Below are 27,008 nucleotides of genomic sequence, written 5' to 3'. Positions count from 1 at the left end.
CAGCTGGCATTGAATAACACATTCAAAGGCATATCACCAGTAATCCATCTCAATTCCTTGTTTATCATGTTTGCAACTTTCTAGCAGTTTTGTCAATAAGCTATTGCTTCTAGCAGTGTGACTTTATTCTTACATTAATATCCCAAATTTATCATAAGGTTCTAAATTTCCTCTGGTCACCAAAATGTCCCGCGGAGCCACTTAAGCTCCCTGAAACTACATCCTTTATCTGTAGCCTGGGAAAAAATATTTTTTGCCCTATATCCCTGAGTGTTTTGAGATTAAATTCACTAAAGTTGTCAAGTTAGGTCAGTGATGAAAGCCAAAACAAGAGAGAGAAATCTCGTTTGGGTTTAGGTCGATGGGAAGGGGAGGAGGTAACAGTGGTGTGGAGCTGCTACCCTGTTGTCACAGTCACGTCTCAGGCAAAAGGGAAAGAAATCTCATGGCTTCAGGCAGTGTGAAGACAGGCTCTGGATGCTCAGCCAAAGGAGAGCCAAAAGGAAATACAAATGTTAGCCTCGGTGATTTTTACTCTATGCTTTGTGTTCTTTTAAGGGATAAAAATTCCTTCTCGAGTATTTTTGGTCCCTAACCAAGTGCAGTGGTGAGCAATTATGTGTCATTATCCCCTGGTGGTTCTTCTTTCAGAAAGAAAAACCATATCCAGGCAGTAACAAGCACAGGCTGCCAGAGTGGGCAAAAAACTGTAAGAAAAGTCTCAGTTGCACTCAGAACCATGTCTGGACCACAATGGAGAGCCAAGTTGCCCCTGAGCCAGCCTGATCCTGCCTGTGAAAGGTGTGGAGGAGCGTACCGGTGCACTTCCAACCAGCAGCGCTCACTGATCAAGAACATTTCACTGAGTTCATTATTTTAACACAACCTGATCCTGTCTGCCATCTCCTTGCATGCTGCAGTCTGCATGTGAGCGTGCTGAGCACTGGTCAGGGCTGCCCCAGGGGATGAGGGAGCTGCTCCCAGAGAGGGTTGTGTTCTCCTCCTGCGACTTGTTTATTTTCTTTGAAAATTCCTAGGGAGCATAACCAGGGGCTTCTGCCAAACCTTGCAGACACCCACTGGAGAACAGAACTTGTTTAAATTGATGGCATCACACACTCTGTTTACCCTGGCTCATTCTGCCAGGCTGGAGGGAGTGGACATCGCTTCTTACTCATGCTGGTGTTGCTGCAAAAGTATGTCCAGGAGCAGCTCCCATCCAAAATGCACATGGCCTGGCAGAAGGTTCAAAGCTGTTTAATGGTAAAGGAAATCCATATCTGAGACACTTAGTATTTATTTTGAAAGATTTCATTATTTAGATGATCTTGGTACTACTGAAAAAAAATGTAAAGCAGAGGTGAGTTTACACACAGTGGATAAATAAATAAATAAGTATGCAGATGGTGAGTCACTTAATTTGTTCCTGCTGTTGTCATGTTTTAAAAAGGAGCAGAAGAAGGAAGAAATGCTAATATCCCCAAATAAGGCATATTTCTGTAATGAAGTGGCACACAGAGCTGTGTTCTCTAAAGGCCAAAGCACGGTAGGAGCAATCACTTTCCTGTGACTTTAAGACTCTTTGTTTAAAGCAGTATTTTAAAAAAGGCACAGTGTCTTGCTCTGTTGTAGTTTGCTGATGCCAGTTGTATATTTTGGCTATTTCACATAACCGCCTGATTTTCACGCACATAATATTGTACTCCTGACTTCCAAGAGAATCTCTTGGCATCTGGCAAAAGTCCCTTATGACTCAGTAAGCACCCACTCAATAAATAATTTGAAATTAAAAACAACCCACGCATGAGCTCTGGATATGAAAAACTGTCTTTTTGCCTGTATTTTCCTCAAAAAGTAAACAGTAGGAAAATTATCTCAATGTTTTCCAGTTACTTTGCAGCTCAAGAAGTATAAACTACCACAATGATAATTTTGGAAATTATGTCAGGAAGTGTCATCTTGCAGGATGCTTCTGGACTTGGGTTGATGACTAGCAAGCTCCTCGTTCCCTTGCTTTGTAACAATCATTATTTTTGTCCTAGTAAACACTTTTGAACATGCACTAAAAAGCTCTGAAGAAGACAGGGGTATTAGGCATAATGCATCTTCTGGCAAGGAGGCAGAGGAATGCAAACCACGGAGAGAAGAGAGAGTATCTGAAATCTGAATTGTTGGCATTTGAAAGTTGCTAAAATTAACCTGTTGTTTCTTAGGAGCAGGATATATATATAGTTTCTTAGCTGCAGTGCTGTGACACAACAAGATGCTGGAGAGAAACCTTGGGAGCTCTTCCTTTAATGGAGTTTTTTCATGTGACTGTCAGTGGGTGCCTTTGTGCCTCAGTTTCCCCTAAGAGAGTGTTCACGTGTGTGAGCATGCCTGCAGCTTAGCGTGTCCCGTGCCCAGGTGTGAGAGCATGTCTAAGGTGTGTTGGATGGCTGTATATTCGTTCTGATGTTAAATACTTTGGGGCTGGGAGTTTGGGGAGGAGTAAATGGTGACAAGGAATGAAACTGCTGCGTATCCTCTGGTCCCCCCGAGCTGCTCCTGGGCAGTTGCAGCCCATCACGCAGCATTAGGAAAAGCCATGGGGGCTTGGTTGCTTTTGTCTGTACATCCAAAGCCCCCCCCACCCCGACCCCAACAAGGCTGAATGGGAACGTGCTGGGGTTTCCTCCTCTTGTCATGACCTGCTGTGGCACCCTTCCCTCCATCCATCCCTCCCTCCCTCCCTCCCTCCCTTTTTGCTCTAGGGCCAGGTACCAGGTGGGTGTAAATTGGTGGAGCTATTTGAAATCAGTAATGCATTCCACAGATCTCATCTCATTCTTTGCCCACTATTTGCAGTGGCAAGGGACCCTAAACATACCCATATATTTTTCTCTATGAATAATTATTTGCTGGCAATTGTTCAAAAAGCAATAGAAGTGATACACTTATTTCAGCCTCTTTGGGAGCAGCGCTTTCAGTTCTCTCATTTCTTTGCTGTCCCCAGAGCCTCCCTTGCTAACAACAATGTCATATACACACTGTAGATAAGTCTGGAAGACAGTTTAAATTATTTTTCTGTATATTCTGATAGCAGAAGAGCAAAAGCATATATTTTTGTGACAAATACAGCTATAAAAATTCTGTGGTGGTTCCTTAGCCATAAGGGCAGCTTCTTAACAAGGTGACTATGGATTCCTCTTAACACAGAGAATTTGATTTTAAAGCTTATTTCTTTATACCTACCTGTGCAAATAAATTGAATGTGCCCATCTCCTATGTCTTATTGAAAGTATGAGTCTTGATTAAAAAAAAAAAAGGAAATTATTAAAATAATCCCTGAAGCCACTCTATGTAGGCATAGTTGGAATCACATTTTTAAAGTATATTTTATCCCACGATATCTGTTTATTGTTTTGCCTGGAAACTCATTTATTTTCTGGTTGAATCCTGTTGCACACTACTGAGGTGTAAGTTTATCTTAGTTATCTATAGGCATCCAGGAAAGATGCCTAAATCACCTTGGAGAAGCTCCACTGCAGCTAGGAAGTAGCACTTCCAGGGAGTGTTTTGGGTGGTAGGTGGGCACTGTTGACGTTTTCTCTCCCCCAGCTGTAGAGGTAGCACAGGTTGATTATCTTCCAAATGCATGCTCATCAGTTAAATGCCTAATACTACATGAATACAGGCTCAGAAGTGATTAATGGAGGTGCACTGAAAATATTCCTCCTGCTCCACCTGTTTTCTCCTGGCTTTTGGAAATAGAGCAGATAACAGTAGAGGAGAATAAATGAAGCAACTGAAAATAAGGGTTCGCATCATGATTATCCTACCTTTGGAGGCTGATGTTACCATAGCAGTGCATATATAATACAGGTGTAGTTGTTTTTGAGAAGGTCAGTGCAACAGGTGCCTCCTCCAAGTATTCCTACAGCCTGTAAGTCAGCCTGCTGGGATGGGATCCTCAAATAAGCCCTAGAGACAGGACTGGAAAGAGTGGCCACAGCCCTGCTTGGTCTCTCTCCACCTGTGCTTGTATTTTTGGTATCTTGAGTGTTGGTGTCTCTTGAACAGGAGTTTGAAACCAGAGCATGTTTGTGCGAGCCTTATTTTTTTGGAACAGACCTGGTATAAAGCTCTAATTAGTGCCCCTGTGTTGTGTTGGCATGTTCACATCAGACAAAAATGACCCAATAATTGGCCCCATTTTCAAGAACTCACCTTCATAAGCACCGCGTGAGACCTGGTACTTTCCTTTTCACACTGTTAGACCTTAATCTGCCAGCTTCATTGCTGGTCGGGGGGAATTGCTAAATACTGGTTTAGTCAGCAAAATCTTACTTCAGAGTGTAAGTACAGAACACAAAAGGGATCCACTAAGACAGAGAAAGGAAAAGAAAAAAATCCTCCTTCTCCCTGTAAACTTCTTCCAACAATATAAAGATAAGTGGGTTCAATTCAGCCTTGGTGTTACTTGGAGGAGCAATGCCACAAAGGATGTTGTGTCCAAAATCTATATTTTTTTTTTTTAAAAAAAGAAGTGTTTATTCTATCCTTCATTCAGTGATTGACAGGCTATCATAATTCAGGTGTCTTAGGCCATAATTTATGAAACCTGTTTCTGCAGCCCCTTGAAGTGTACAGTGAATTTATGTGCTGATTGTATTGTTACATTGCTGTGTTAGAAGAGTACTTGTTCCTACGAGTATAAAAATCTTTTTTTTCCACTTCTAAGTGAGCACAATTTTCTGCAGGATGGGACTTTTCCCTTCTAGTTAGCATAATTATGGTAATGAGCTAGACTAAAAAAGATTGAGAATTCAAGGGACACATTTGGAATATGTGTTGATGATAAGATATGAAACCTTACTATTTGTGTTGGAGCAAAAAAGCAGAAAAATGCTCAAAGGAACATGGCTCATTTTATAATGCTGCAGTGCCAAAGTGCTCCATAACAGGGAATTGGGGGGTGTGAAAGGCAAATTTTGATCTCTTCCCTGCTGTACCAATGGAAAGGGAAATTATTACTCTAGAGAGGAATTCTGCATGTGATGGTTGTGTTGTAGTAACAACATTTGGATTCATAATCATTTCACCGAGAGGTCTCCTAATCTTTTTCCCCTGCAAAAATGTACTCTCAAATGAGGTGGCTTATTTCATAGAAGTCCTGGTTTTGTTTTGCCACACTTGATCGTATTTTGAGTAAACTCACTAGCAGTTTGCTTTGAAAATAAATACCTCCTGCCCAAAGTAGTTCCAGCATTATGCAGTAAATCCTGAGCTGAGCTTTCTTTGAGCTCTGGCTGAACAATTTGTTTAGAAATTATTCCAGCACTAGTTTGGAACTGTTTCAAGGGATGGGATTTAGTTGCTTTGGTCATTTGTAACTAATTTGAAACAGTGATTGAAAAAACACTTTTGAACATGCTCTTCCTGCTTCTTAGGACCTTTCTCCTAACTTTCTGTGAAGTTGTGTAAGTTTTTTTGCTTTCAATGACAGCTGTGTAATGCTCTTTGAGTCGCCTTTATCATAAATGGTATTGGCTCCAGTGAGCACTCGCTCAGTGTGGAAGGAACTGATAGAGGGGAAAGGTGCTATGGGAACGTGCACATGGAAGATGTCCCTAACGCCATCATGGCATGCGGGTCTGATGGGAATGAAGTCAAGATTTTCTACATCACAGCTCATTGCTCAGACTGTGAGATGTCCTCTTGGTTCCTGTGCTCTCCTCATTGTACCCCTTCTTCTCATTATCTACCTCTCTTTCTGCCATCATGCAAAGGAACTCACAAAGAGAGAAGTTCCCACTGGAAAGGGAGGGCTCTGAGCTTTGCATAGGCTTGGTTTGAGCTGAATTTTACATTAACCATAATGGTCTGCAGGCAGTTTCCTCCTTTTGTACATAATTCCTTGGTAAGTTAGCAGCCACTTGACTTTCCTGTACCTATCACAAATGACTTTGCACCTGTAGAAGGAAGTAAAAGTGTCTACAACTTTAGCAACAACTTCTAGAGGTCATTTCCCAGTGGTTGGCTCCCACAGCTCATTCAACTCCATGTCTCCCTATGACTGATTACTGCAACGCCAGAGATTATATAGAGGCATCTTACCACAGACTGTCATGAGCTTCTGGAGGGAGCCTTCTGCGAGTTATGCTTGCTAGTCTTGCAATTTATAATGTTGGTTTAGTGCACCAATTTGCTGCAAAGATTTTAGCTGTGCTTCATCTGTGTCTCCCTCCTTCCATGGAGGGGGCATATGTGCTGTCTCACAGCAATGCAAGGCCCTTGGGGTCACCTTCCTTCACCCACTGATGTCTCAGCACAGCTATCCTACACTGTGCCCACCACCTTTAAATGAAAACGCTACCAGTAAGACATCTGACAGCCATGTCTGAGGTCAACAAGAAGGCAGAAGAGGGAGAAAGTTGCCAGTTGTGGACATGAGACCTTGCAGTGTGATTCAAAGCCTAAGCATGTATCTGTGCCTACAGGGATATGATCATATATGCTGTATAACACTGCATTGGCTTGGTTTTCTTCACTGTCTGCACCAACCCGAGTCCATAGGTGAGGTCTCAAAACAAGGTCTTTCATCAGAGGTAGAAGGTGTCACACATTGTCTCCTCACCTCAGAGTGTATGTTGCTCTGGACTGTTCTGTGTAACCAGCTTTAACTTTATAGGTCTGGTGCTGCTGGTGGGTGTTTAGGCTCTCCTGGCTTCCGTAGGAAAATATTGCTGCTGATCCACAGATGGATACTGGGATCTTTCTTGAGATGACAAATTAACAGAAGATAATGAGGAGAAGGAGGGAGGGCAGATCCTGTTAGGGCAAGGAAGTGTTTGAGGCTGTGAAGAACTGACAACAATGTGTATCTGTACAGACCTTCCTTAAATCTGTGGAATCTGGAAACATTTAATGTCAAGTTAGAGATAGAAGAACAGCACAGAAATCTTCCTGGTAGAGGAAGGAAAAAAACAAGTTACTTGCTTTCCCCCCCTCCCCTAACTTTGTATGTATTGAGCTGTGTAATAACTTGCACATATCTGGAAGCAATGCAGAGCACAGCAATCAGTAATACAAGCTACGATAATCAGGTGTTTCAGCCATCTGACATGAGCAGTCTCCAAAGATAACTCTCTCCCGCAGGACATCGCCAAGCATAACTTTAGTTTATTCCTAGTTAAAAAGTAAATGCTCACCTGCTGTGCAGGGACAAACCTTGCCAACATTTTTTCTCCTGAAAACTGAAAAAGGATGGAGGTACAGGAAAAAGCATGGGGAAACACCCACCCACCAGTGCTGGTGGTGGCCAGCAGACAGCTGGAGCTCTTTGTGTTCCCCATCACCAATGTCCCTAAAATCCTTAGAAAGACCGCAATAAATAGCAAATTTGACTTCCATGCTCAGAAATGTCAGGAGAACAGAGGAAGCGCAGAGGAGCATAAGGCTGAATTTATTGTTTGTGAAGAACAAAGCATCCTGGCACGAAGGGCCACAGCAAATAAGTGTTATCACTACCTCAGTTCTTACCTAGGTTAAGCTGTAGCAGGAGCCCAGCCTGATCTAGTAAAACTGCCCATGGATGGCAGACACCACTGAAAATTACCCTTGTTCCTATGTGTGAGCAATCCACATTGCTGTGGCTAATACCACTTCCAGGTATTTACCACAGCAATTACATGTCTCTGGTTAGCTTGGCTGTCTCTTCTTCTGTTAACTGAATCTCCCTGTGAACAGCCATACAATTTAAAAAAACAAACAAACAAAAACGAACAAACAAAAAAAACCAAACAAAAAACCCCACAACTGTTAAAAAGGAAAACAAAAAAAAGCAAGGCTTTACCCACATATATAGGCACAGTGCTAACCACGAAGCAGAGAGGAGCCTTGGTGATTGCATAGTAGCAAAGCTGGGCTCTTCCCCTAACGCTAACACCATCATATTTGTAATTGGTTGTTAAACTGAGTTGCTAATAATAATAATAATTAAAAAAAATCCTTTCTCATTCAGCATCACCAAAATGACATTTATGTTATTCAGGATTTTACCATCACTCTCCCCTTTCAACACAGAACAGTCAGCAACAGCACATAAATTTTTATGCCTGCACATTACACAGCATTGTATAAAAAGAGAGGTGGTGTAGATGATAAAATTGATGTGAAAGTTTTCACCATGCCCTACCAAAAAGCTGAATAATTCAATGCAGGTGGTAATGGAGAGTTCCCGACTCTGTGCCTCCTGTCCAGCTCACCACCTGGGCACTCCCACAAAGCTGGTTTGTGCCTGCACAGTAAAGTCATTCACTCTCTGCTCAGGAGTCTACTAATAAAAAGTGGAGAAACAAAGATTGTCATATGTCAGTGTATCAAATAATCAGTAGTTCTTTTTATTTTATTTTTCTTCTTCACAAGTAATATAGTGGCAGATAAGGATATATACCAATCACAGGCATGGTGTTTAATAAAATCTCATGGTCTCTATCACTCTGGCCAGCTTTCTGCTACATTTTATAGGTCACGATCCATGAAATTTCATAGGAACTTTCATATATATTCACTGTAGCAGAGTATAACATTTATTTGTTAATAAACCATGTAATTTAGGGAGGAAGAAGATGCTTTATCCAAAACAACATGCAAGGTAGTCTTTCAATCAATGATTTCTCTCTACTGTATCTGTATTTTGGGATCCCTATATAATTCTGCAAGCTGCTTATTTTTTTTTTTTTCTAATGGGAAATAATAAATGAATATGATTTAATAATGATTGTAATATAAGAGGCCAGGATACTCATTAACTTTAAACTCAGATTGCAGCCTTTGCTTCTTTTTTGACCTGCTGACCCAGGCTGTCACTACAAAAAGCTATCATCTTTAATCATGAGAAACATGAGCAGCAGAGAGTTAATCACGGTAAGAGTCAGTGCGGAGCGCTGGATCCCCATGCCAAACACCAAGGAAGTAAAAAGATAGTGTCTGGTGGATACAGTTTTTGTCAGTTTTGGCAGCCACAGGAGGAGAGAAAGGTGAGTGGGGATCAGATGTTGAGAAGGATCAAAGGTTGAGGAGAATAACATGGGAAAGTGCCTCTTTTTCTCCAACCCAGTGGTTTTGTAACAGAATATGCCTGCTTATATGATATAAATCAAATATTTTCTTGATGTTTTGGTTGTAGTGAATTGTTCCATAGATCTGATACCTCCTTTGGGATGTATAGGACCTGCTAGCTGTAAGCTTTATGTCCCATATGTGTGTTTTTTCGTGTATAAAAATCCTGTGGGGGACATTTGGGAGATGGAGGGTGAAGGAGAGGAAGGAAGAGAAACACACAAGACCACAGCAGAGTGGAATGCTGGATCTGTATCGTTACTCGGGAAGGAACGTAGTTACTAGTCACCAAAATTTCTGGTTTGCCACAGCTTCAGTGGTGACTTGACAAGTCCCTTTATCCATTGGTCCATGTTACTGGTAAGGTGTTGGCCCACTTCATCTCAGGATTGAGCCCTGGAAGTGGTCAGGATTGTGTATCAACAGAGGTGGTCATTCTTGCAGCTATATGTGGCATATACCAGCTCACATGCCCTGCAACTTTTCTTAATTAAACCAAAGAAGAGCCAGCAATGTGAAAGCCCTCAGGGCTTGTAACCTTACTGAAATATCTATTTTGGGAAAAAAAATTGTATAGTTTTTTTAGCAGCACAAAACATGTGAGGGTCTGCAGATAGCTGTAATAATTCCAGCTCACTCAAATCACAAAGCATGCCACTATCAAAATTTAATCTGGGCTCTTTGGAGCATAATCATATTTCACTCATTTTCCTTCATCCTTTTGCTTGAAATAAATGAACCCCTTCTGTGCCACCACCAACCCAGAATTCATAAGCCAGTATTTTACACCCGGGACAAGGAATGTAGCAAGTGGCACTTTATGACCCATCTCTCATTCCCCTCCCTTCGACAATCAATAGCATTTTCAGCATATGTCTCTATTTAAAGTTTACTTAGAACTTTCACGTCAATGTAAGATGACAGCAGTCATTTTATTGCCCAGCACTCCTGAGCCTGCCTTTTTCCATAAGACACCATGCTCTGGCAAAAATGATCTTTACTTGGCAGGGTTCTTCCTGGGAGTGATATTTCTTGGAACAGGAGAACCTCTGGCAAGTGACCAGTGTCACCGCTGTGCTATGTCTTTGATTTTTATCCCTCCAAATCTGTGCCTTTTGGCAATAGTTGACTCAAATCTGTTTTGGTTAGCTATCCACCTTTAGTGATGGTGATTCCTCTTGTGGTGCTGGAGGTGCACATGCAAGGGGAGGAAGAGAAAGTAGACAGATGTGTTTTATTTTTTGCAGCTGGATTAGAAAACATACACTATGGTTTTCCTGGATTTTCATGGTCTTCTTTTGATCTTCTTAGGGCTTCTACCCAAGTACATACCACTTCTCTATCAAATCCCTGAAACAACTGTGAGTTAGGTGCTGAGGTGGCTCTTTTGATTTGGACTTTGGTGTTTAAGGACATGCCTAGCAGCAATTGAGAAGAATGTTTCTTAAACACACACACGCACACGTTTCTAAGCAATTATAGCCTAAATGAACCTAAATCACTCATCTTAGCAAAAGTTATGACTTTCACAAGTTAAAGGTGAAATATAGTTTGGTCCAATTCTGCTCTGTGACAATGTATCCGTATACCTGTCTTATTGTATAAAAACCATAAGAAAAACTTGTATAAAATTTTGACATATATTTTATTTGCTATTATGGTTTGTCACATGTTTTATTACATCTTGGACACACATAACTAAACAATTTCTGAAGAAAATGGACTATTTGCAGTCATTTGCTGGAGGCCTGCAGCCAACGTTTCACGTCATTTGTCAAGGTTTTTGCCATGGAAGCACAGGGAGCGATGGGAACTGTGGGAGCCTGGTGCAGGGCTGGGGAGAGGGTGAGGACTGATAGCTGCAACTATGAAATCCAGATGAGGAGAGGACAGAAATGCATGTTACATCAGTCAGTTAATGCCTGGCCAATGGACTTTGCAATGGTTGTTTGAAGGGCAGGAGAATGACTTGGGAAAACCCAAACATTTGGATATAGAGGTTTGAATTGCTGGGATGTGCTTGGGCTTTGCAAAGAGCAGGGCGAGGGCTCTGATCCTGAGCAGGTCATTACAGGAGAGAAAAGTCAGTAGTTAGCCGAAGACAGCAGAGCAGTCTCTTGGAAAGATATTCCTGTTGTATAGTTGCTTCTCCCAGAGCAAATATTTGCACAAATGTGTATTCCAGTGAAGCTGTGTAGCATCTTAATAGTATCAAAAGTGCAGGAAAGACTGTGAGACTTGAAACTAATCAACAGGTTTCCACATCTTTTTGCTCTAAGGGCTGACAGCCCTCAAGAAACCCCACCAGAGTCCATATTTTGCAGAGAATTCCCCAAATAATAGGAGTCGGGTTCCCTACCACATTTTATTGCAGTACTCCTACATAGTGAAACCTTATTTTTTCGGTTCAGTGGAATTAATCGCATATTCTCTATATGGAGTTCAGTAGAATGAATCACATAGTCTTTATATGGATTTACTATGAATGAGAAGCTATATTAATGTACAGGCAGCTGGTGAATATTACAGTGAATAGTTTCCTGTTAGCACAGAGCATCGCTGCATCTCTTTGAGTAGAGATGACTAGCTTAAAAGAACATCTTTCATCTGTGTAAATGGTTTACTGGGGGGCATTGCAGATTGCTCTGAATAGAAAATTTTTTTCACGGAAACAGAGCTAAAAGGATAACACAAGTAACTGCATTCTCTAGTGCCTCCCAGTGCTTTATATGTTCTTCTCTATTGGGAAAAAAAACCCAAACAAACAAACAAACAAACAAAAACAGCTATTGGCAGCCTGGTGAATTTGGTAATTGTAACTAATGGGGTTGTTTCTTTTTGTCTGTGTTTTAGGATGGAATGGGGAACCTGAGAATCACGGAAAAGGGTCTAAAGCTTGAAGGAGATTCAGAATTCTTGAAACCTCTCTACGCCAAAGAAATCCGGTCAAGACCAGTAAGTTGTTGGGAAAGGAATAAGCACATTTCTGTAGCCCTAAGTGTAAGAAACCATGAAGTGACAGTGGCGTGGTTATCGGATAAATTACTTTGACTATTCTATACAAATGTAATTGGGGAGTGAGACTGTGGGTGTCCTTTGGGTACCTCATCCAGATGCTGTATCCTCTGGGCTGTTGCAAGGTTGATACACATGGGTTTAGTTTGTAGGTAAAACGCTTCCAGGACTTCTGAGATTTCACATGGTCTTTTAGTCTCCTTTTGAGATAAATAGTAAACAAACATCAACTGAGAGACCTAATGTTTCCAAGGCAGACAGATGGCAGGCAGTTGTGAAATCGAGCTCACGCTTAACTAGTTACTCCTTTTCTGCAGAGAGCAGAGAGGTGATGCCTCGGCACGAGGGCCTGATCTGTTGCTAGCTGGCACAATACACCCATATTATGTGCTCAGTCCTATTTCATGTTGTGTTTTAAAATTATGTGCAGTTAAAATTCAGTGCTGCTAGGAGAGACTGCTTGACAAAAGTGGCAAGGATGTTAACAACTGAAAATGAGAAAGAACCCAAGTGTGATTGAAATAGCATTTTCATAGCAGCACTTCATTGACTGTTGGTGACTTTTGCTCTTTCTAATGCAATCCTGTTTGTCCTGAGCAGCTTTAAAATAACTGAAACGATTATAGAGTTTCCAGGCTCCTTCTCAGAAGATGTCATCTGTCTTGTTTCCTGATCCAAAGTGTTAATTTGAGTCAAATACCAACATTCCATTTTTATAACATTGGCAGATAGCTAATTAAATAAAGTTAATGTCCCTTTATCTCAGCATTTCAGTGGTCTTGTAGAAATTGGAACTTGTAGCATAATCAACGCACCATCCAATACAATATCCGATTTAATTATTGAAGGTTGTAACCTCTGTAAGATGGCTAGGAATTGATCTGAACAAGCATAATCATTTAGCAAGAAAAGTTAATGAGAAAACGTTCATATTTATAAATGTTTTCATCCCCGAATTAAAACAGAACTGCAGAGAAGTGTCATGCACTTTTTAACATAAAATATGTGGAAAAGGTGCAGCACTCAGTTTGATAAATAGACTGACAAATTGCTACTTACATTTCTTTTCTCTAGTTAGATTACTGGAAGTAATATTTGATTACTAAGAGGGCTGAGAACCACTTCTTGCTAGTGGGGAGTTTACTGTTTATATATTATCATATTGATCTACATTTTAATACGGCAGGAAGGACAAAAGGTGTCCCCTTCTTGAGGTTATGAAACTAGTTTCCACACCATTGACAGTGTAATGAATGCAAAGAACAAGAAACAAAAAGTAAGGCCTTTGTGTGTGTTCCTTGCAGTATCCCGCCTCCAGCATTATTTTTACTGTTAGCCAGAGAAGGATCTAGTTGCAAGCCAGAGAGTCTGATCTACAGCCGAGTGAGCTGGAGCATCACTGCTGGCTTCAGCAGATGAGTCCTGGAAACTGTATTAACTATATAGTTACATAAACCATGTGCAGAGTTTCTCTGACTTCTCCATGGAGTAAAACTGGAATAGCCTGGGCTGAATTTCACGTTGCTCACAATAATGCTGGAATTACTGTTGGGCTTGGGGCAACAGGAGCAATCCTACTGATTTCAGTCAACTTCTGCTTTCTTGTGCTAGGTGTGAATTTGGCCTCTTGTAAGCAAATGAAAGAGCTGAAATCAATCAAAGATTCATAGTTATGGAAAATTTAAAAATGACATTAAAAATAATCAACGCTATATTTTTTTAAAGAACAGTAGTATGACCCAGTATTCTCTTGGAGAGAAGCATACTAGCAATTCCTGATCTTGATGAATATTGCTAAAATAAAGTGCCAAACTCATCACTCAGTAGTACAGATCACCATCCGTACTAATACCATAGTAATTTTCTGTGGGTTCTCAGAAGTGCATAATGCATCTTTAAATAAGCAAAGTGTAACAGAAACAGTATGACAAATAATAGTAAAGAGCATCCTAGAAATAAGCTGACATATAATGTTTTTCATATGTTTAATTAAACAAACTAAGAGTTCTGTACAGTAATAGATAATGGTTTTATATAAAGCTCAAAAGACTTTCAGATGCTGGTTATTTTTAGAAGACTTTAATTAAAAAAAAAAATAAAAATTCACTGTTTTTCTGTGTGGTAGATGAAGGGGACTTGGTGCTGCATGGAAATGGCAGGGGAAGAATGGCTTTTTGTGTAAGCAGCTGCAGTCCCGTGACCTCCGTGGAGTGGGTTTTCCCACTCGTGTGTCTCAGCAGTGCTGCTCACCACCCTGCTGTGCTGTGGGCAGAACTGGGCAATCCCTGCCAAAATATTTCCAAAACATCAATTGTGCTAGTTCTGAGAAGCCTGAATTTGTAACTGGTGCCTCTTTCCTGCATCCCATAAGTCTCAGGAAGGCAGTAATTAAAAGTACACAGACTTGCTTTCCTAAGAGCTGTGCCTTCTGGTTTAAAGATAGTTTTGTATTTCCACTTAAAAGTGGATTTCTTTTTCAAATTAATTTGGCAGGAAGGGAAGACCAAGGTTGAGAGAGGAGGAAAAGCCCTCAAATGTCATCCCAAGGGACCAGCTGTGTGGAAACCTCTGAGCTTCTGTAATTTGTGCCTTAAATAGCTGTCGTAGGTGCTGCCCTCTTTATCGCTGTTTAGCTGTGCTCCTTTTGGAAAGTAACTTGTTGCAACTGAAATTACAGCCAAGAACTGAATCTGTTGTACTGTGGCATTCAATTGATGACAACCCAAGAAAGGCATTTTCTTGGAGTCTATTAAAAAATATTTGCAGAAGGACTAAACCAAAATGGTTTGGTCCTGTGCTGGAGAAGTGGCCATTAAAATGGAGACATGAACTGACATGAACTGGCATCTTAAAGCTCATTTCAGCCAGTTTCTTTCTGCATCACCACTGTCGCAGGAATGACACCCTCCAGGCCACTTTCCTTTTCCCTCACCCATTCAAGAGTGACCCACAAATCCCTCTCCTTGCAACGAGGATCTCTGATGTTCCTGTCGTTTCCCCGTTCTAGTCCTGGCTCAGTGATATTCAGTTTCTAGTGCTTCCTAGATCAGGAGCCTATTTCTATGCATCTAAGCTTGCAAATAAACATAACCTTGTTATTGCATGAGCCTAAAGTTTATCTGGAGCTTAATGAATAGTAACTGGTGGTATCAGTGTTTGCACCCTTGTACTCTTGTTTTAAAGAAATGAGATAGATGCATTCTCTTTTTCAGGGGTGATCAGAGCATCTTAAACTCCCAGCTGAACATATTGCACACTAAATAGTATTTTCCATGCCACTTGCATGGAACATGAGCGTCTTGCTGCCTTTAATTAAGAAGTTAACTGGACCATGAAGTATTGCCTGTGTAAATAAAAGTGATTTGTACTTAGTCAAGAAGGTGCATTAGGAGTCCTCACATTTCTTTACTTGCACATAAATTATGGATATTATTAAAAATTGGAAGGGTCATCTATAAACCCATCTGTAGCTCAGATGCACTGTCACTCTTAAAACGTAGCTGTCTTTCTAACTGTTCTAATTTATTGCGGACTATCATGTGAACCATCTGCTTGCTTATAAATCAGACAAACTTTGACTGAAAGTTGCACGCAGCAGCACAAATTGTTAATTTTATGTGCTGGGAAGCAATGGCAACAGTTTTGTGGTCTTCAGACTTCATTGCCTTAATTTAAATAGAAATTTAGAACTGGAAATTTTCCTGCCTTTGTTGAGAAGAGCTACTAACAAGCAGGTCGCTTGAAACTTACAGTAAGCAGAGATTTAGCTCTCTTAATGCAGTTGGGGTGTTTTGAAGTTTACTACATCCAGGTCTCTAAGTAACTTAAAATGGGCAAGACAGAGAACAGGTTATGTGCGTATTCCATTCCAGTAGCAACAGAAATAAAATCCCATGCTGTAATTACACAGGAAAAATCAAGTTAATTATTTATCTTGAGACCTGTGTGACAACCAATGAGATTATAATCTCAGATTTAAGAAGCAGAGAAAGACTTTGCCAGGATAGGATTAGGATGCTTTTGCCCTTTCAATGTTCATTTCAAGTGCATGGATAGAAAATATAAACCTCTGTTTGCAAATGTTTACACCTGGGCTTTATTTTTCTTACTGTGAATCCTTTTAAAGACAAGAGAATGGATTTGCCTGACAAAGATTTTTTTGCAGTGTAAACCTCTTGACTGGGGTCCTGCCCGTTCAGCTCTCTTACAGACTCGCCTACTGATGGGCAGGTCTAGGAACATGGACTTAAACATGGGCACCAATTCTTCTCTGTCCTCTGCTACCAGGGGGATCTCCAAGCTGTTCTGTTGTTGTACAGGTAAAAGTGATGGTAAAATTAACTGAACAGATTTTGAGGATGTTTTAAATGTCTTTGAAAAGAGATCTTGTAGTTTATTTAGCCAGTTTCACATTGAAAGTCTGCTTCCCATTATTTTTAATCAACTGAAAAAAGAATTCAAAAGAAGAATCTAGACATCAAAGAAAAAAGCTTGAGACAAAGTATGGTGTCTTTTTTTTTATTTTCCCTCCTTTGGGTGATGTTAGAGGTCCCCATCCTGCTCCCTGTGGCAGTGAGTGTCTGTCTCACTGAGAGCAGTGCACTCACTCAGATTGTTGGAGCAAACCTGGTCTCTTTGGAAGCCATACGAAATAAGGAGTGACTACAGTGGAAGAAGGATTGGACCTGTCATTAACACTTGGCTGTGATTCTGCAAGGGCATCTGTTTGGCCTAAAAATTTCACAGTTGTGAATTAAGGTTGATAACTGCTATTCCCTTTACTGGTGTTCAGTAAGTTCTTGTCAGCATAAAAGCTAAACTAGCAAGTTCATAAAATATGCTTGTCTGTACTTTACATTTTCCCCAGTCAGTATTTGAATTATAGAAATTTTAAAGGAAGCTTTTAAGAGTGATAAATAATTATTTTGTCAATGTACTTGTCTCACTATGTTCAGATCTGGAAGAAGAGTGGTATAATTTCCAAGCACAGGGAGCAGTTCCTTAATGGACGTATTCTTTTGTATTATTTGCTCTGCAGGTCTACCTGTCTCAAACCTAAAAATACGCACTGGAAAACAGTAAGCCATGTATTTGGATTAAACAGTGACATGTGCCCACAATGGGGCATACCTGCCTCATAGCCATAGTACATATTTATAAACAATATAACAAACTCATTTGTATTAAAAGGCAACATTCACCCATGAGAAAAGGCAATGCAGATGGCAAGATAATTGCAGCTTTGTATGATGCTCAAACTGTGTAGTAGAAATCTAGCTTTCAGTAAAAGCTCAGATAGATAGCATGAAAAAAGACTGCTATTTTTTGAGGAAGGAGACAGAATAATTCCTTTTCTTCCTTTGTCAGAGTTTACAGAGCAATAAAAGGATATTGAATTAGTTCCTGATGATTTGGTCTAGCAAAGTGCTTAATGATTTCAGCACGCTCACTGAAACCATCACAGGGTGGAAATGAAGTTTGTCTCACCATGCTGCCATCACTTAGCAGGCCCTGCGCACTTCCACCACCTCTTTGGCCATTACTCCTCCCAGCATTTAGCTATTCCCTTAGTGACTGGTTCTCTTTGGAGAGGAATCTTCTTTTTTGCACATTAGGATACGAATGAGCCTGTAAGAGCTCCTGGCAGCTCATAGAGATGTTGGTCTCCTGCCTCTGAAGCAGTTCAGCTGCTGCTGTGGCTTCAAGTAGAAAAAACTCAAGCTATCCAAGGTTAACTTCTGAAGTACAATGCTTCCTCTAACTGCATCTTCATAGCTTACTGCTTCTTGGTTGATTTTTGGCAGCAGATGTTAAAATATTGTTTAAAAGCCCTAATAATTGAAAGAAAGAACAAGGTTGCTAGTGATGACTCGGCCAGCAAAAGAAAGCTTCCTGCAGCCTTGCCTGGCCATCTCATGTTCCCCCTAGAGGGGTCATTAAGCATTCACTGTGGCACCACTCCAGATACCTTGTCCTTAGATTCTGTGCCAGTGGGCTTTTGCTATAAATGTCTCTCTCAGTTTGGTCAGTTTGAGTCTTGCTTTCCCGACAGCTCTCAACAGAGAGGAGAGCTGGCAGTCAGCAGGACAAACAGTAAAAATAAACAGAAGCAGCTGAGCAAGTTGCAAAATGCATAATTTTGGCAGAAGTGCCCCCACCTGATGCACAGATATTGTTGCCATCGTCATCCAAAGCAGATTTGAGTCTCCATATTGCAGTAGGCTGTGAGTGTCCAGTGGGATTTATAAAATTGATATGCTCTCCTCTTAATAAATTTCATTCTTTAGCAATAAAATCCAAAAAAAACTACTTCAGACTGAACCTTGGCTGCCCCAGCACTCTGGGGACAGTTAGTGCCTCTGTGATATCTCCAGTGTGCTGAAAAGGTGGAAGTTTTAAGTAAATTTTACAGCAACTATGAAAACATTTCCCTTTATCTCCATAGTAAAATTGGCCAGAAGTCTGTCACCTTTGAATTTTGAAGGAAACTTTGTAGGCTGGCTAAAGGGGTACTTCCAAAAACACCATAATTAAATCTTGCTTTGTCTGTCATTTGTCTAACAAGCTGGTGTTATGTGCTGCACACTGGGAGCACAACAGGGAACTGAAGTATCCCACCAGCTGCAAAATCCAAGTATCCCAAAGAAGAGTGGGAGAGGAAACTCCGAAGTAAACCAACTTTTTGAAATAACTCCACAAGTTGCATTTCAAAGCAAAATCCCGTGGAGGTTGCCTATGGCATTTTGAAAAGGATTTCATTAAATGTTGCTCACTTGTCATAAGCTCTCTTAAATGGAAGGGTAATGGCTCATAACATTTGTAAGCTTTTTAATTTCATGCAATATGAGCAGTGTAATCAACACCTATTAGAGTCAATCAGCTGTGCCAAGTGGGCTACCTACCTCAGATCTTGTCTATATTTTCATCATGGGCACACCTCTGATCTAACTACGGGAACAACGTGTTTGTACTTTCTTATCCTAACGTCAGTGGAGATTTTGTGTCCAGAAAACCCGATATGGTCATTGCAGAAATGTCTGAGCCCATAAGCTGAATAAGCACTTTATAGTCAGTAGTTTTCACCTTCTAGAGAGGGAGTTTGGGCCATGGAGTTGATGTGGACTAGTTAACACCTCCAAAGCCAAACATGAAGGAGATGGAGAATTTCCCAAACAATCTCCCAAGATGTTTGACTTTTTCCCTTTGACAGGTGAAATTTCTCTGCTTGAGCTGGTTGTGTAAGGAGAGGGGAGCTGTTCGGATCATGTGTTTGTTTCACTGTTCTGATCTGATTCCCTTCTCCTCTTCATTTTAAACATTTGCAGCTGGGCTGTGTGGTCATAAAAACCAGTCATGTGCATCGCAGCTCAAAGTGAGCTGCTGAGTTAAGGCTGGGTGCTCTGTGGTCTCTAAGCTTTTGCATTGCATTTTTGCCACGATCCCAGAAATTGCTTGCATCTCAGCTGTGAGGAGGAAGACAGTGAGGCTGAGTGTGTACTTGGGCTGTATTTCCACAGAAATGTCGCAAATCAGATAACATCATGTTTTCAGCTGAGTTGCAAGCCTTGAGACAGGACTGTAGGCACTAGAGTCTAAAAGAATGGAATAAACATTTGATTTAGTTTATTCCCCCGAAAGGAAAAAGACATGGATTTTAAAGTTGAAATAAAAAATGGCTGAGCTGAATGAATTTGGCAGGCAGTTTCTTCCCTTCCTTGAACATGCACCACGCTTCTGATGTCTTTTATTTCTGCTCCAGTTTGGTATCTCTAATTTGCATGCTACCTCTAGGAATTAACTGTGAAGCTGCTGTGAAGCTCTTTTTTTCCTAATTAGACATTTATTATAGCCTCTCAGTATTCCTACAGGCTGTAAACCTTCAGGAGCTGTACAGCATCCTTATTTTGCTATGTTTAATTTTGGGGTTTTTGTGGGTTTTTGTTTTAAAAAAAAGGACAGGGGTTTACTGGGGGATTCACGAGCACAGGACACAGCAGTCATACATACTGATTATGGGATTTCTGTTGCTGACTTTTATTGCCCAACAGGTATTACTGTTAAGAGAGAAGCTCTGCTGATAGTTGACTACAGCTGACCTGAACCATCCCATGGGACTGAACACGTTTGTAGAGTAGCCTTGAATTCTCAGCCCAAAACTTGATCCAAATTTCATCTTAACAAGCTGTAGTCTTAGAAAGAGGTAAGCCTTACAAAGCACCTGAAACTGCTCAGGGAACAACATGTGCGATCATGTACTGCTGCATTTCTCTCTCTCAAGGGCAAAGGCCTTGAGTTTAAGGATTTACTATGTCTAGACATTGCTGCTGACAATCAGGATTCTGGCTCTTTTGGAAAGGCTGAAATATAAAAACAACTTCTTAATACTAAAAATGAAAAAGGAATAAAACTTTATACAGTATGGATGGAGAGAAGAGAGAAACAAATAGACAAAGGAAACACTAAAAGACAAATAGCAAGATCCAATTATAAAGAAAAAGAATGTTTTTCTGATATTTCCACAACGCCTCAACAGCAGAGCTTTGTGTCTTCTTACCACAGGACAGCCAACACTTTTGCAGCTCTTCTGCTGATCAAAACTATTTCGACAGCAAAGTTAGATATTTTGTAAGGCAATCGTTACTTGACGAGCTATGCTGTCATTAGGAAGTGCAGGCACACACAACTGGCTTTACAGAGAGTTCAGTTTGTGTGTGCTTTGATTTGCAACAGGAAAGGGAAGACAGATCTTCCAGTTTTCATTTAGGAGTTGCTTTGCCAGTAATAAGAGTTTCTCTGATTGTTCTGTTTCTAATGACAGATGTTGGATTTGGAGAAAGAAGAATGCAGGGTAAAACAAGCACAACTCTAAATCTGCTCCTGTTCTTTTAGGGCAAATTGGTTGAGGCTCTTGGGAAAACTGACTTGCTTCTTTTGAAAGAAAAAGTAAGATTTCTTTGGCTGTTAACATTTCCTTGGCTGGAACATCTCTATCTTTGATCTGTGTCTGAGGCTGTGCCTGACCGTGTGCTCCCAGGTGTGCCAGTGTCTTTCAGGAAGGGACAGTCCCACAGCAGCATTAGTGGCACAGTGTTGGAGTGCTGGACAGTACTGTACATGTGTGATAGAAATTACTATATATCTTGTCACCGAGGCAGGTTTTCTGACTTGTCAGTGAATCATTCATTTAGGCTTTAGTCTAACCAGATATTTAATTATGTGCATAATTTACAGACATCAGTAAGGCTATTTTCTTGCATAAGTTATGTGTATGTTATGTTATGTTCTTTGCTGGATTATGCCCTGTAATTTCCACATATACTGCATGTGTGTGGCAACACGAAGCCACCATCAGGAGTCCATCCTGATGGGCTCTGTACAATCATGAGGACTGACACCATGCTTTGCCTCAGAAGGTTTTGCATTGTCAATAGGTAGACAGAGAGTGGGAGAGGAGATAAGGATGAGGGTGAGCAAAGCGGTTTACTCATTCGCTCCTGCCACTGATGTTCCCCAGATAGCATCAACTGTACAGTGCTGCTGTCATCCAGCTTCCCCCAGAAACATCCTTTCTAAGGATAGAGAGACCTCTTCCTTTAGAAAGTTCTTCTTTACGGTCTAAGAGGGAAGATTTTATTTAAAGTTTATTTCAAATGCAGCAGTGCTAAAATTTGATTTGTAGGTCGCTGTTTATGAAAATGCAGAGTAAATATATGCCAAGATTTGCACAGTATCTTAGTCCATGCAAAATGCTTTGTTGGATTCTTAATTTGTAGTCTAAAACTATATAATGAAAATTGCTTTTGTGACCTAGGCTTTTTCCTTTTTCTTTCCAGCTACAGCTTGATATTCTGCTTCTAGTTCTTTTTCTCCTTGAGCAAAACAATATACCATTCCAATGCCTCTCTTGATTTAGACAAGGGATGGATTTGTCATGGGACATTTTACAGAATCACAGAATCACAGGGGTTGGAAGGGACCTCAAGAGATCGTCTAGTCCAACCCCTCTGCTAAAGCAGGTTCCCTACAGCAGGTTGCACAGGAAAGCATCCAGGCAGGTTTTGAACATCTTCAGAGATGGAGACTCCTCAACCTCGAAAGTGGTTAACATCTGAGTTCTGCTTCTCTACTAAGAATCCAGCAGCAGCTGCAAAAGATTGCCCATGGCACCATAAATGGGTGGCTACTGATTTGGAGAGAAGTGTGCTGTTCACTAAATCATCCGTATCACTCTTCACAGTGGCTGGAAAATCTTATTTTCCAAATACTAATGCAAGCTGAGCTGTCCTCTTGGATGTGATCTGACAGGACTGCAGCCCAAGGCAGCACAGCTGAAGAGTAAGATGTGTTTTTTTTCCAATGAGAAGCTTTGTAAGACATCAATATTTAAAAGCAGAGAAAGAAATAAAATTACAGACAATTGAGTTGATTGAGGGGAGAAGAGAGGTCATTTGTCTGACAGAACAAGCATATCTCTCCAGCAAGACTTTCAGTTCTTTAGCCAAAAGCTGTTGTCTTCCTTTTGATTAGGTTGATCTGGAAGAGTGTAAGCACATTGTGTTTCAAAAAATCGTTATTTTTCGAGGTATATTGTGTAGGTTAGAAGTACAAAGTGGGCATAGCTGTTCATCACCTTAGAGCAGCTGATATTTCCCTTTAAGAAGATTCACTCTTGTGTTATACACACAGGTGGAGTCACACAGTGAATTGCCAAATATTCCATAATCCAAACACACACTAATTGCTGTAAAAGGTCAGGAGTAAGTGATGAACCTGAGCTGATTTAGTGACTTGGTTTCCAAAGAGCCATGGCTGGAAGACAGTGGGTTGATGGGATGAACCTGAACACGTTTCCACTGATGCTTCCTGTGGTTGAGTGTTCAGAGTCCGTGTCCTCCAGTTTTTTGCAGAACACCCTTCACTTTTTAAGTTAAGTAAAGGCTAGACAGGGAAATGGCACGCATGTTGTCAGTGCTGCTAGGTTGAGAAGCACCTTTTTTTGCATGTTTACTGTTGCTTCAAGACAAAATATTTTCTCTTTGTTGCTGCTATATTCTTGAAATCCCCAGCTCCTACTGCAAACTGACTTTTGCTATGTGTTTCCTTAGGATCCCAACTGTTCTTTATAAATGATGAACCTTGATGTTGGTGCACAGTTGGGAGAGCAGCAGGCTTTTTGTTTCTCTCTGCAACATTATCTATTATGCAGCTCTCTGGGAAGCATAGCTTAGCTGAAGTAGAAGAAACAGGAACGTGCAGGCAGGACCCTCCCTGCACTCTTTCTTGGTAGGAGCCACTGGTTGAGTGTCTTCACTGATAGTTTTGTTCCTCCGGAGTTTTGAAAGAACTTCAGGAACAAAAACATCAGGAGGCAAATGCCTTCTGTTTTAAAGTGGAGACAACCAGGCAGGCTGAGCCACCCTGCTGATTGCCCAAAGAATAATTTGAGGTTCTTGGCTTTTATATGCCTCCCTCAGCTCTATTTTACCTTCACACATCCTAATCTTTTCGGCTGCTTTTGCCATTATTCACCGTTTCCCCAAACAACATTCCTGTCTTCTTCCAGGCACAGAAGAAGCATCTGCTGTTCTTCCTGCAAGCCTGACAACTCTTGAAATACCACTCCCCAGTGGTGTTGGTTAGGGATGTGTTTTTGCTCATGGACCCCATACCATGGCAATACCCTGCATTCTCTCCTCTCTTCATGCTGAAGCAGGTAGCGGTGGTTTCACTCCTTTGGCGAGCAGCCACACACAGATGCTCTATCATTCTCCCCCCAAACCCAGGGAACAGGGGAGAGAATTGGAAATATAAAAATAAGAAAACTCATAGGTTGAGATAAAAAGAATTTACTGGTTTAAATAAATTAAAAATAGTAATAGCAGAATATGGAAATGAGTGGTGCACAGTGCAGTTGCTCACCACCCACTGACTGATGCCCAGCCTGTCCTCAGCTGGCGATTCCAGAGCAGTAACAGTCCTGAAACCAAAATCGCAATCCCAGAAGAATGAGCCTGAGCATTACCCGAGAGAATCCCCGCTTTCCGGTCAACCCTGGTTAATCAGTGTATTACTTATAATATGATGTGATACGATAATATCTCATTGGCATATCCAAATGCTAATTTGGGGGTTTGCTGATTACTACGCTTCCCCCCATCGCAGTCCTTTGCACTTGCAAACTAGCAAACACGAAAACCTCAGACTTCCAGCAGCAACTAATAACATTAATACCTTATCAACATTCTTCTCATAACATATCACACACTGAAACAAAAACACAGATATTCTAGCTACCAAGAAGAAAATTAACTCTATCCTAGCAAAACCAGGATACTGATACTGAAGAGTGTCTATTGAGTGGCGGCCACAAGATGCTGTCAAATCCCAACACAGAGCACCCTATTCCTGCTCATGCAGTTGTCTCACTGATCAGACCTTTGCTGTCCTTGTAGGTACATGTGTCCGGTGTAGAAACATCCAGTAGGATTTAGCATCTTTCCTCCAGATTAGTCCAATTTCATGTTACATGTTTAGCTGCATCTGTCATTTTACCTTTTCAAATGTACTGCTGTCTAGGTTGTTCATGTTCTGCCTCACCGAGATGGATGGAGATTTGCAGTTCTTCCCTCTGAGACAGTTCCTGTCTGACACTAACTCACACATGGACCGTTCTGGCACTGCAGGTCAGAGTTTGGTCCCTGTGTTTATTCCTGTGGGGGAGCCGCTGTCTAGTCATGTAGACCGACAGAGCATCCTTCTTAAAGCCAAGTATTGATCATTTCAGCAGAAGAAACAAAGTGGTTAGATAAAAGCAATTCAAAAACAGTCTGTGCAAATGTTTCTTTGATCCCATAACCCTGTATCATAATTAAAGCAGAACAAATTACTTTGGTATCTGTGGTACGGTCGTGGGCCCAGCTTTTCTTTTCCATCCTTCCCATTTTCCTAGATATGCCTATACAGAGATAACTGAATATATTTCTACTATAAATATTCCCACAACCAGGCCAAAATATGGTTTTCATGAATCATTTTATAGCTGCTTCAAACCTGTGACACCAGTCTATGTGCTTACAACATCTTGGGGGGAAAAAAATGCAGACAAACCACAAATAAAAGCAAGAATTATGAATAAAAGACCTTAATTTTCTATCACCAGGAATGGCCAGATTATCTTTCTTTGTGTCCTGTACAGTGGCAAGTTCACAGTCTCCAACGAATAAATAATTGCAGATCCAGGAAATGAGATTATTACTCCCATGAAGCTATTGAAAAGGAGAGCACACCGAGGCCTTCAAACCTTTTTCCTGATGCACAGACCTGCCTTTGCCTATGGAGCACCGCAAACCTGAAGGATGGGTCTTGTAAAGAAGAGCCTTATAATTGCAGTAGGAGCCCAGAAACAGAAACACTTTGATTGCAGGAACATGTCCAGGCTGCACCTTGTCATTTCACAGGCCAGGTGAACTGGAGAGAACTCCACTGGGTAATCACAGAAGTGACGATGGCCTTCTGCGTCCTGCCTCCCAGCCGTAACCGTGCTGTAATATAGTTGCTTTTACAGTGTAATTGCTTTCTCTGCAGGGCTTCTTCCTATTGATTCTGCTTGTGTGGATTTAAATTGTTTGCGGGTTAGAACTAGACTCAAATTGGTCTGCATCTCTGCTTTTCTGTGCTAGGCAGCTCACGTGACTGTCCTATCTAAGAGACTTTAATGATGTCTAGATAGCATCACTCCCTGGCCTGCGCGTATGTATTTGATTTGAAGAGAGAGGCTGGATCAGATAAGTTCAGAACATCAATAAATACGTGTATTTTGTTTGGTGACACTTGTTCAATTTGAATCTTTTTCCCAGGAAGCAGCTTGTGTTGTATCATTTTTTCAGCGTGCTGTGTAAATGCTCTGCATCTGCAACTGTCGAGGATGGTGCCATCCCATAGCAATGCCATCTGCTAGTTCACAAAGTGCTTTTTGCGTAGATAAAAAATGTGAGGTGTTACTCGTAATTAGGCAAATCACATGCTGTGATCTGTGATTGATTTGATTTCTGTTGCTGGCTACCTTGCATATGTCTGTGTGTCCGTAAGTATTGTCTACGTATCAGCATATGGATGCAGATGAGTCAGAGACTCACAAATTCTTTTTCTCAATCCAAACAGATGGAAATGTTTTCCCTTCTTATTAGCAGCAGCTGAATTTCAGTAACACCAGGGGCCTCTGCTAGGACCTTGCCTGTATTTCGTGCTATACATGCATACATAAGTTGGCATGGCCATTTATAATCTAATACAAGAAGTAAGCGATCCATGACATGCAGCAAAGGAAAGTTATAATTTCAAAGCAATGTTCAGGGATAACCACGTTAATTAGCCTTCTTGGAGAAAAATATGTGGATATATATTTTGGCATGATGCAGTGCAGTAACAAAATGCCTAAAAAGTGCTGTGAGCATTGCAGAACCCAATGTCTCTGCTGAATCAGACTTCTGGAAAATATTATTGTGCCTTTCTTAGTATTAACCATATGTACTCTTTAATGTGCATTCACCTCACTAACTGAGCAAGATCCTGTTTGTTTCTGGTTGTACTATGGGCCAAGTAACGCTGATAGTAAGAGAAAGTAACTCTGCAATTACTAGTTCTGTATAATTTTAATATTGTCTTCAAATGCCTTTTATAGATAGTAAGGTATGATTTACCAGGAGTTTTAAAAGATGTTTAAGGCAGATAGTAGGCGTACTAGAAAGGCCATAAAAATGAAAACACATGAATAGAGGTCTGCACACTTGTCTGGAGTAAAAGTTACGAGCAGTGGAGTAGCTGTAGAGTTGGATGATTTAGAATATTTTAAACCTCAGCAGAGCTCTCTTCTTTTCTCTCCCTCTCTC

At 40.9% G+C, this 27,008-nt stretch overlaps 1 protein-coding gene across 1 annotated transcript in view; it reads left to right on the top strand.

Moving 5' to 3' along the window:
- LOC104527134 (delta-sarcoglycan) overlaps positions 1 to 27,008 on the top strand; it is a gene marked incomplete at its 3' end in the record, with an annotated part of 162,454 nt that overhangs the window by 125,130 nt on the left and 10,316 nt on the right. The window contains exon 3 of the mRNA XM_010170759.1: positions 11,959 to 12,060. Within this exon, the coding sequence (XP_010169061.1) occupies positions 11,959 to 12,060 (102 nt within the window). The remainder of the gene's footprint in view (positions 1 to 11,958; positions 12,061 to 27,008) is intronic.

This window comes from Antrostomus carolinensis, unplaced genomic scaffold (assembly GCF_000700745.2).
Source record: "Antrostomus carolinensis isolate BGI_N321 unplaced genomic scaffold, ASM70074v2 scaffold10076, whole genome shotgun sequence".
NCBI classification, from domain to species: Eukaryota; Metazoa; Chordata; class Aves; order Caprimulgiformes; family Caprimulgidae; genus Antrostomus; species Antrostomus carolinensis.
This window is presented reverse-complemented; position numbering and strand designations above follow the sequence as displayed.